This window comes from Echinops telfairi, unplaced genomic scaffold, assembly GCF_000313985.2.
Source record: "Echinops telfairi isolate 266 unplaced genomic scaffold, ASM31398v2 ScPeMD7_18;HRSCAF=68, whole genome shotgun sequence".
NCBI classification, from domain to species: Eukaryota; Metazoa; Chordata; class Mammalia; order Afrosoricida; family Tenrecidae; genus Echinops; species Echinops telfairi.
This window is the reverse complement of record NW_022103915.1, coordinates 36386574-36397466: the sequence shown is the minus strand read 5'-3', so window position 1 is coordinate 36397466 and position 10893 is coordinate 36386574. Positions and strand designations below refer to the sequence as shown.

Sequence of the window (10893 nt, the reverse complement as noted above, 5' to 3'; positions counted from 1 at the left end):
AATGTACAAATGCGCTTTACACAATTGATGTGTGTATGGATTGTGATAAGAGTTGTATGAGCCCCTAATAAAATGATTAAAAAAAAAAATAAAGAGTTGCACGAATCACTTCTGGGCCTTTTGGCTAAGATCATGTGTAAAAAGAGTTGCACAATCATTACCCCCATCAACCCTAGGACATTTCCTTCATTGGTGGCATAGTAGTAACCTGTTGGGCTGCTAACAGCAAGGTCGGCAGTTTGAATTTACCAGCCACACCATGGAACAAAGACAGGGCTTTCTACTCAGGTAGAGTTACAGTCTCAGAAGCACCCAAGGTTAAATTCAACCCCTGTTCTATACAGTTGCCATGAGTCAGAATGGACTTGAAGACACTGAGTTCGGTTCTGTTTTTCTCCCACTATCACCAGCTCCCTATTACTCCTCCGACCTCCCTCACCATATCCCTAAGTAAATGCTAATCTAGTTATAGTCTACAGATCCACCCCTCCTGAAATCCACACCAAAAACAACAAAATCAAACACAGAAAAATCTCAATCCAAGAGAAAGCAGAAGACAATAGAAACTAGAACAAAAAAATGGGTCAAAAAGGAAACAAATTAAAATATGCCAAATTCTAACCTAACTGTATCTGCAGCAATCACCTTCCAATGCGTTCTGTGCGGGCAAGACCACACAAGTCCTGATCAATGATCCGAGGGAATTCAGTGGAGGCTTAATCCACATGAGGACTCTGCAAATGGAGCTGGAGCTTCCACTGTCATTCACAGCCTTCTGCAAATCAGGTGCTCAGAATTTAAACTCTCACACAATTGTCTCTTCTGAGCCTGAACCTTATTATTTACAATCCGTGGATCATATGGGTTGGTATGCTCCATCTGTGGTATGGCTCAATCTATGGATTTAGTTGATACTTGATGTAGATGGTTCCATGTTAAGACGAGCCTCCATGACCCCAGACGTCACTCCTTCCAATAGCTGGACATCATCCAATCCCCTCACCACACATTGCTAAAGCACCTATAACCTGAGTGATCACTTTATGTAAACAAGTATGGAGGAGGGCCACATCACAAGAACTATTATTAGGGCTTATGATTAAGTGCAAGCTCAAAACCCATTCATGTATCTAAAATGTAATGTAGACCCTTGGTCCACTTTAGAGTTTGTTGAGGAAAAAATACAAGTAACCTCCAGGAGACATTTGGTAATTCACTGGCCTTAATCATTAATCTATGCAGTGGTATAGAATTTGAAGTACTCTTGAGAAAAGGATAATATACCTATATAGGAAAGCTTTTCAGACCAAAACAACTCCGTTTAAGAACTTCAGTAACTGAATGCTGTCCAAAAAAACAATGAGGGCGAGACACAGAAAAAAATTCCAATAATGCTCATTTGCTAAGGCAAAACTATGTCTGCAGGACTAAGGCATGACACAAAACACCAAAGAAAGTATGGAAATAACAAGTATATGGGAGTCTTAAGTTGCCAATTATTGGGGCTCCTTTCTCTTTTTGAAAACTAAGTTTCCCAAAATATTCACTCTCTGAACCACACATACAAATAGGAAATCCTGTCACAGCCTTTTGATTCAGTCCTTCCACATCAGAAGACTGTGGAAGACCCCATCTTACCACTTGATCACACCATGGCAGCATGCAAGGGGTACTCACAAAAGAGCTCGCGGTCTAGCCCTGGTTTGTTAGTAAGTACACCTGCCACTTTGACTGCCCTGGCAGCTGGGAGGATTTAACGGAGATAATGTGTGTGAAAGTGTTTTAAAAGTTAGAGGGATAAAAATATGCTAAGATTCAAAATAAAGGAAAGAAATATTAGCCTGAAATCACAAGGATGAAACCCAAAAATTGAATTTCACTTTATTTCAACTGAGGGACTACATCTGGCATATGAGGTCCCCACAAGAGCTACTCTCTTTTTCAGGGCTACAGGGAATTATAAGAAAACAAAACCTAGGTTGTTGCATGGTAAGGTGTTCCACTGGTCTGAAGTACACTTACTGGTGAATTCCTGAACCTCAGTTGGACCCATGTAATATCAACACTGAGAGGTTGAGTGGTGACGTAATGTCTGAGGGCAAGCAATATATTCATGACCATTTTGTTGGACTCACGTGGGATTAGCTCTGAGCTCCAGGGAATAGCTTAGGGGTATTTCATATCTGTGAGGCCTTGTCATCTATCAAAGAAGCACGGGTGGCACAATAGTTAAAGCACCCAGCTGAATATCAAAAGGTTGGCTGTTCAAGCCCACCAACCACTTTGCAAAAGAAAGATGAGGCACTTTGCATCCATTGAAATCATAGCTTTGGGAACCCGTGAGACAGTTCTACTCAGAACTACAGGTAGGTAGAATTGACCAAAGAGCAGAGCAATGGATATGGCCAGCTGTCAAGTTCAAAAGAAAGACCTGTGTAAGAGACCCCTGTGCTGTGATACTCATCAGCCCTGCTAAGAAAGCTTTGGTATACTTTCTCCTTCCACCTGCATCCCACTACCAGCAAGATGCTCGGACCATTAGGCTAGGTATTAGATGAGAAGAGGGCAAGACATTTTTAAAAAATGACCAGGCTGCACATTTCCAGGCCACACATACCTGCTAGCCTGATTTATTCCCCAGAAACCTGAGCTGCTCTGCTGGACTCTACAATCTAGGGCAAGATCCATTTAAGAAATTGTGAAATAAAAGGAACAAAAGCTGAGTGATATCTTACAAGTATGTATCAGGAAAATGGGTTTTTTAAGACCCTGTTAAAGCTGGTTAAAATTCAGAGAATTCAGAGCAGAGTGCAAAGCTTGCGAGACAGAATGTACCCAGCCAGGCATCAGGGACAAAGAAAAAACAAAACAAAACACCCAGCCCAAAATCAAGGACAAGAATCCTTGGGTTCAAGTAGCCTCCAGATGAAAGAATGATGTTTTACTGCAAGAGTCCGCACTGTACTGCAAGAACAGAAAGTGGACACATTAAAAAACAAAACAAAAAAAACACCCTCAAGGCCTTGACGGGCTAATCCAATCTGAAGTCAGCCGCTGATCCAGTGATAGAAATGACCAAACTTGAGAAATTACAGTATTATCTAGAAATAAATGTATAGCACATATTTTCAGTCAAAAGTAGGAAAGACAGATTGTACAAAGGACTTTCCAGGAACACCTCAAAAAGGATCTGCCTGCCAATGTCATGTGGATGTGTCTCCCACAGGCTATGGCTCATAGAAGATGATCAGTCAATATCTACTGTCCTATTTTAAAAGGTACAGCGGGGAAAAACATGATAATAGGGAGTGCTCTGGAGAGTCAGGAAGAAGAAAATTATCTCACCTTAACCATGAATTCATGAGCTCTGTTGGTGTAGTGGATTGTGAGTTGAGCTGCTAACCACAAGGTCAGCAGTCTGGACCCACCAATTGCTCTGTGGGAGAAAGAGGAGGTTTTCTGCTCCCATAAAGATTTATAGCCTCAGACCCCAAAGGGACTGCTCTACCCTGTCCAATAGGGTCCCCATGGATCAGAATTGCCTTGATGGTGATGAGTTTTACCTCTGACAAACCACAGAACTACACACAGGAGCACAGAAGTTTCAGGTAGAAAGGGCAGACAGTCTCAACGGACTTCCTTGGGGGGAAAAAAAAAAAATCAGAAGCCTCAGCAACACAGGCCCAAGTAGCAACAATGGGCCCCATTGGGATAAAATGGTCCCGTTTAGATGGGAGGGGAATTTCCAGTGCCCCACTGTCCACCACGCCTGCTGCTACTTCTATGCCCAGTCCACTTTACTCACTTTTGCTGCCTGTTTTGTCTGTTGTCACCAATTTGTAAGCATCTGCATCAGAAAAAGAGGTCACTACAGAGAGCCCCAAACTTCACAGACTCTAAACCTGGCTCAGTCACTAACCTGAGAGATTACTGTGGGTTCAGTTCCAGACCACTGTAGTAAAGTGACTATCAAAATAAACAGAGTCACTCCCAGAAGATATAAAAGTCATAGTTATACTAGGAGCCCTAGTGGCACTATGGGTAGGTTTAAACCCACCAGCTGCTCTGCAGGAGGAAGATGAGGCTATCTGTTCCTGTAAAGATTTAAAGGCTTAGAAACCCTATATAGAGTTGCTAAGCATCGGAATGGACTTGAAGGCTGTGGGTGTGGTAGTTTAGTAAGTGTGTGACAGCATGATGGAAAGTTAGAAATATTGTGAGAATTACCAAGATGTGACACAGAAGCACATGCAGTAGGGAAACTGGACTGATAAGACTTGTTTGATGCAGTTTTGCCACAAACCGTCCATTTGTAAAAGACAATTAAGTAACATACCATAAAATGAAGTATGCTTATACTTAATCTCTCTGAGGCCGTTTTCTTATCTATAAAAAGAGGGCTTCTACTAAATTACTTCTAATATCACTAATTAGAATTCCTCTATTTCACAGTTGATTCCCTGTTTCTACTGTCTTGCAATGTTAACTTTGTGTTGGGGTTAATGAATTACTTAGTGAACCTGGGACAGTCTAAAAAAAAGTGCAGGCACAATATCTGGGTTCATTGATGTGGACTGACTAATCTCGTCATTAAAAGCCAGAAGACTGTCTCAGAGAGATACAAACATTTACTGCCTTCCTGGACCATGTTCGTTCCTATTAAGGAAATTTCTTGGATTCCTCTGTGGGTGGTTACCCAACCTATGACTAAAAAAGAGTTCCAGAGCCGAGCTGCAGGCCCCGGAGGGCATTCTCAGCGTAGACAGGAACCCTGTCAGATACAAAGGCCAATGTAAGCCAAGGGTGAGCTTTGGAATTTTGAGAGCAGCAAAAGCGATCCTGTCTGGGCTAGTCAAATCAGAGTGTCAACGGCTGCTGTAGCCAGGACTGTGTAAAGCCAGGGCCTGTAAATCATTGTTGAGAGACATATTCCAGGACTGAGACACTCTCAGTAAGCCGAGCCCCCTGTTCAGCACTTAAAAACTATGAGCTCAGTATATTCATTTCACTGTAAACCCATTAGTTAATTCACCCACCTAGCAGTCCCCTGAAAATTGAGAGGGGGAAAAATGGTACTATCAATCCTAAGTTAAAGTTAGAGAAGGCGTTGACCCAGAAAGTTAAATGCAGTGTATGACAATCCACAGACCAAAGTACTGAAACTCGTGTCAACAAGTATTTATTGTGTTCTCAATGTGTGCCAGGCACTGGAGACAATGATGAACTAGCTGCACTTTTTTTTCTCCCCTAGCTGCACTTCTTAGTCCCAAAGGAGCGAACACAAAAGCCAAACATAAACCTATATACTTCCTCTTTCCTGTGTTATATACCACTGATCATCTATAGAGGAAATATGAACAGATTTTTTTAACCTTTAGCTGTGTAACTAATCCTAAGTGTAAATTACGTTTATTCAAGAAAAAACACTTACACCAAAATGCAGTCCAATCAGTCAGAGAGGACATAGTACCCATAAGCTTTTCCCAGAAGTCCCTGGTGGTACAAGTTCGTAGCTACTACGTGAAAGGTTGCCAGTTCAAATCAAAAGCCACAGATCAAAATGAGTCAATTCTGAATAGGGAAGAAAGCAAAGTTTCTAGTCACTGACAGCTGAAACAACGACATCTTGTCAATTTATACACCCAGAACCATCACCTCAGACTACTTTGTGTGACTTTAACTCTGGTAATACCTGCCCCAATGTATCTTGGTAAACCGGGCTTTGTAGATTGGTGTTATGGTCTAATGTTGGACTTATGGGCTTGGCTTGGACAGCACTGGGTTGGGATGCTTTCTTAGTGTACACTTACCCTTCATAAAAAACTCTCTCTTATACATATGAATTTCTGTGGATTTGTTTCTCTAATGTACCTAAGACTAACACATTATGGTACCAGGAGTGAGGTACTGAAGAAACAAATCGTAAGGTGGAGAGTAGATGTTTGTCTCACCTCTCCCTCATGTAGTTTTTCTTCTTTGTCTAGCCAGAGGTCAGATAAAGCCACACTGTTTACTGGGTTGTTTTCTGGGGAAAATATGAGCAGTAGGAAAAGAAAAAACTTGTAGCCCACTTGCTTTCAGCCATTAAAATTTGATCTTTAGATGGGTTTAGGTTTAGATGCCCCACCCAGTGCTTTGGAATATTTAGGAACCAATGGTCTTTGTCAGAAGCTGGAAAAAAATCTAGAACCATGAAGAAAACTCCTCTCTAGGACTGAATGTTAAAGGGAGCCTGTGGTCAGGCTGAAATGCTTGGATCTATTTGTTAAATGGAAATGGGAGAAATGCAGCAATAAAGAGACAGGTTGAGTTTGGCCACTGACACCTGTGGGCTTGGTTCACAGGAAAAAGAGAAGACAAGAGCGGGTTGACTGGTCTAAAGTTCATGACCTAGCACAAGGAGGCTAGGCCTGTTGAGTATTTGTGAGAGCCCATGGTCTAAAGGCAAGGCTACCAATGGGCACCCTGGGGAAGCTGAGTGAGGCAGCCCACATTGAGTTGACCAGAAGCCAACCAGATGAAGAGATTTTTGAGCCTGTGAACTGGTGCATACTGTTGCTGACTTTATGGATGGTGTGTACTGATTTGACTTTGCTTATGGATGAGGACTTCACAAGGTTCCAACTGGAATGAAGATTCTTTATGTTGAAAAACATGACTGCAACCTCAGAGCACTGGGTTGTTTTAAGTGGGCAGTATAGAAATTGGGATACCCCAAATTGGGGGGGATAACAGCATGAAGTTGTTGGCTTACAAACTTTCATAGGTGGGGGAATATATTCATAGGATTATGGTGTAGGTGTTACTTAACTGGAATTGTTAGGTTAAAGAATTGTGTACAGGTCCCAAGTTGGCAAGAGGTGGATTGAGATAGTTTAAGGTTTATTGTGCCAACCAGGCTGATAAACACATGTGGGATCAATTGAAGGGTGGAGAGAGAAATGGCTCCGTGAGCCTTGCCTTTCGAGTTCTGGGGTCTCTTGTTTTCTGATGGTTGGACCAGGGTGCAGCTGCCTTAACCAGTTCCCTGCTTCATCTGGCAAGGCTCACTTCCTGCGAGACATCCCTGAGGAGAAGCCACATGGACCTACCCTAATGTAACCATGGGTGCTGGAGCAGCATGTGGAGACTCCTGCCAGTGCTGAAATGCTTACACACTCACTGATTCAGCTTTCTCCTGCAGGTGGCGTCATTGTGCGTGTTTTGTGAGACTGAGGAGAACTTTGTAGATTAGTGTTGGACCTATGGGCTAATGTTGGATTTATGGGCTTGGGCAGCACTGGGTTGGGATGCTTTCTTAATGTACACTTACCCTTTATATAAAACTCTTTCTTATACATATGAGTTTCTGTGGATTTGTTTCCCTAGTTTACCCAGACTGACATACCAGGTCATTAAAGTCTAGGCTAATGGTTCTCAACCAGGGGTGATTTTGCCATCAGAGATATTTGGCTACTAGCATCTAGTAGGTATTGGCCAGGGATGCTGCTGAACATCCTACAATGCACAGTGCAGGCCCCTAAACAAAGAATTTCTGGCTAAAAAATTCAGCAGCTACAAGATTGAGAAATTATCATCTAGAATTTATAGGTAGTTTTTCAAGAAAAAGGAAACAAAGAAAATAAACTCAGCTCTGCCTTGCCCCCTCCACTAGCAATGAAAAGCTTTTGTACTTCGCCCATAATCCAGGACAAAGTGGAGTTAGCTGCTTTGGCAGCCCCCTTTGGGAAACACTGGTATAGGTACTCTACATCTTGGATAGGTAGGGCTTTTGCTTCCTCTGGGACTATTAAGAACTCTGGGTAGACAGGCTCTACCTCGAGATCACACAACACCCATTTCCCTTCGCCTTTTCCACTTTTTTCCCTTTGTTCTGGCCTCTAAAAAAAAAAGTCAAAAACTAATTAGACCATTACTTGTAATGCAGGTTTCCTTATTGCTCAATGATGCTTAATGAAATGAGGAAAATGAACCTAAGAGGTTGATTATTCTACTCCCACCCGCTGCCATCAAGTCAACTCTGACTCATAGGGACCTTTTAAAGATGGAGTAGTACTTGCTCTCTGGGGTTTCTGAGGTTGTAAATCTTTAAGGGAACAGAAAGTCTAATCATTCTCGTGTGTTGCAGATGGTAGACTCGAATCTCAGACCTTGTGGTTAGCAACTCAACCAAATGTACCATAAGGTTTCTTTAAGCGGTGGCAGAAAATGGAAGGAAAGAGGAGTCTGGTTGTCATTTTCACAGTTAAATGAAACAAACCCCATCAATCTGCACAGCAGAAAGTTGTGTGTTATATTGTAAATTTCGCAAATCTAGAAATTTCTTTTCCCACCCAAGAATATATTGCCCGAAGCACCATATAAGCAGGAAAAACGAAGTCACTCTGGTACTGTGGGCTCTTCAAGAAGACACCACTTATGTCACTGAGGCCACCTAGTGGTCTCCAGTCGATCTCAGCTAAGCAGGTCCTAAGACTCCAACTTGAATATAAATTCTGGATTTGGATATGCATTCTGTATTTACAAAAAAAAGGAAATCCCCAGCCTGGAAAACTTAAAATACATAGTCTCCGTTTATTTAGTCTGCAACTCAATTCACCATGCATTGATTGAGCTTCTGGTATACACTTAAGAAACAAAGCCCAAAATAACAAACGTACTGCCACTGAGTCTATGCCAATTCACAGCAACCCTATAAAACAGAATAGACCTGCTCATCTGGGTTTCCAAGACTATAACTCTTTATAGAATTAGAAAGCCGCATCTTTCTCCCAGTAACTACTAGGAGGCTTTAGAAAGTGCATGGAAAAAACTAACTAAAAGACAAAGAAAATTCCTCACGAGCCTTTTGAAAGCTTTCTCATATATTAATCCTTTAGCTGTGATATAAAGAAGTCTCTAGTGACCAGTCTTGGGAGAAGAATTCTAGCTTCGATCTTCCAAGAGCAGAATGTAGAAAGGTTCTCAAAGAACTGTTTTTATGCCCACCCTTCATCCACATATAATGCTAAAGAAGCACATGAGAATACTAAGTCAAAACTGAAAAATGAAACAGTTGAGGGACCAAAGAGGAGAGCACTAACAATTAACAATTTAAATGTGAAATAGCAATGAGATTAGTTGTACTTGAGACGATAAAACTATTTGCTTATTTGACCCATCTGTCTTGATTATTCAGATCAGTACCACTGGTTCACTCACAGACACCCACTTCAGAACTTCTTAGGACGAGACAGATGCAAGAACACCAAAAATGTTCTTTCCCTGCCAGCTCTGAGTCAACGCCAGTATTTGAATTCCCAGTCCTATGGATTGAATTCTCCACCCCAACCCACCACCCCCATGCTATAAATCCTAGCCTCTATGCTTGTAGTCACAATCCCATTGAGGAATGGGTTTGGGGTTGTCTTTGTTATGAGCCAGCACCCTGAGTTCAGATATCAAGCTTCCTAAACCGTAAGCAAATCAATTTGTTTGTTAGTCACCCACTTGTGGTTATTTGTTACAGCTCTAATAGATAACTAAGCCACTCGGTGAAACTGTAAAAAGGCTGGAAACTCTCAGCTTGGGATCTCTGTGCCCAGTGGAGAGGCTGACAGTAAGAAGAGTCAGCAGCCACTTGGGACACATGTCTCTTGGATGGTACTCCGTATGCTTCCTCCACCATTGTCCTTTACTGGTACAAGAAGATGGCTCTCTTTGGTAGACTAATTCTCCATGGATTCCCCCCTTGCTTTTGGTATGGTATTCTTAGTGAGGAAAGGATGACTGTGAGAATGCAGTGGGTACTTACTTGATCACGATCTCCAGCAAAACAGCAGCTTTTCATGGTGCAAGAGTTGAAGTAGCCCTGGTTATCAAACTGGAACACAGGCAGACGGGAGTGGATGTCGTAGAGCACAGGGGGCAGGCGGCGCCTCAGGGCCAGCAGCTGGGTTCCGTTGCTGTTGAATCGAACACTCATGGCACTCTGGAGGGAGAAGTTGCCACCATAGCGCAGGAGAGAGCTAGAAGGCAGAAAGCACAGGGAGCAGGGGGTGAGGCTGGTGGGACAGAGGCTGCAGACACAGTACTCATTTCTACACAACCTGTGTCGAAAACTACCTTCATCATCAGGTATGTATACGAATCCCATCAGATGGTAGTGGGTTAAAAGGTCATATGAGAACAGGAACAGTTCCTTGGTTACATTAAAGCAAGTCACTTAACCTGACACCGTTCCCCTTTGCCATCACCAAAAGGTGAATTGCCAGGAAATTTACAGAAAAGGGGAACCAAAGCATCTTCAAAAAAGTAGATGCAATCTGGTGACTAGTTGTTATTCACCCAAATTAATACATCAGATACTTGTCAAAATTCTGTGTGTTGTGTTCAATCTGTGTAATCATGACTGCTATTGAAGGAGCATATTTCTCCTTTGAATTCAAGATTATCCTTTATATTAGAGATACAAAAACCATCAGCAAAACCTGCAAATACTTCATTCTGGATTATTTCTTTTCAATAATAATCACTTCGTTATTTAATCACAAGTTCTTATTTTTTAATTTTTAATCGGTGACGAGAATTTTTATATTCCATGGCAGAATTGGTGATTAAATATTAAAAAACAAAAACAAAATCGAGGTGTCAAAGAGTCAAAAAATTTTTTTAAAATACTTTTATTGGGGGCTCTTACATCTCAACACAATCCATACATTCCTCCAATGTGTCAAGCGCATTTGCCACCATCATCATTTTCAAAGTATTCTCTTCCCACTTGAGTCCCTGATACCAGCTCCCCATTTCTTCCCCCTCCCTCCCCTGCCAGCCCTCCCTCACAAACTCTTGATAAGTTATAGATTATTTTTTTCCATCTTACATTGTCCTTCATCACCCCTCACCCACTTTTCC

At 42.0% G+C, this 10893-nt stretch overlaps 1 protein-coding gene across 1 annotated transcript in view; it reads right to left on the bottom strand.

The window, feature by feature from the left end:
• Positions 1-10893, bottom strand: part of DCAF5 (DDB1 and CUL4 associated factor 5) — a 114781-nt gene that overhangs the window by 45891 nt on the left and 57997 nt on the right. Inside the window, exon 6 of the mRNA XM_004698670.3 lies at positions 9794-10007. Within this exon, the coding sequence (XP_004698727.1) occupies positions 9794-10007 (214 nt within the window). The remainder of the gene's footprint in view (positions 1-9793; positions 10008-10893) is intronic.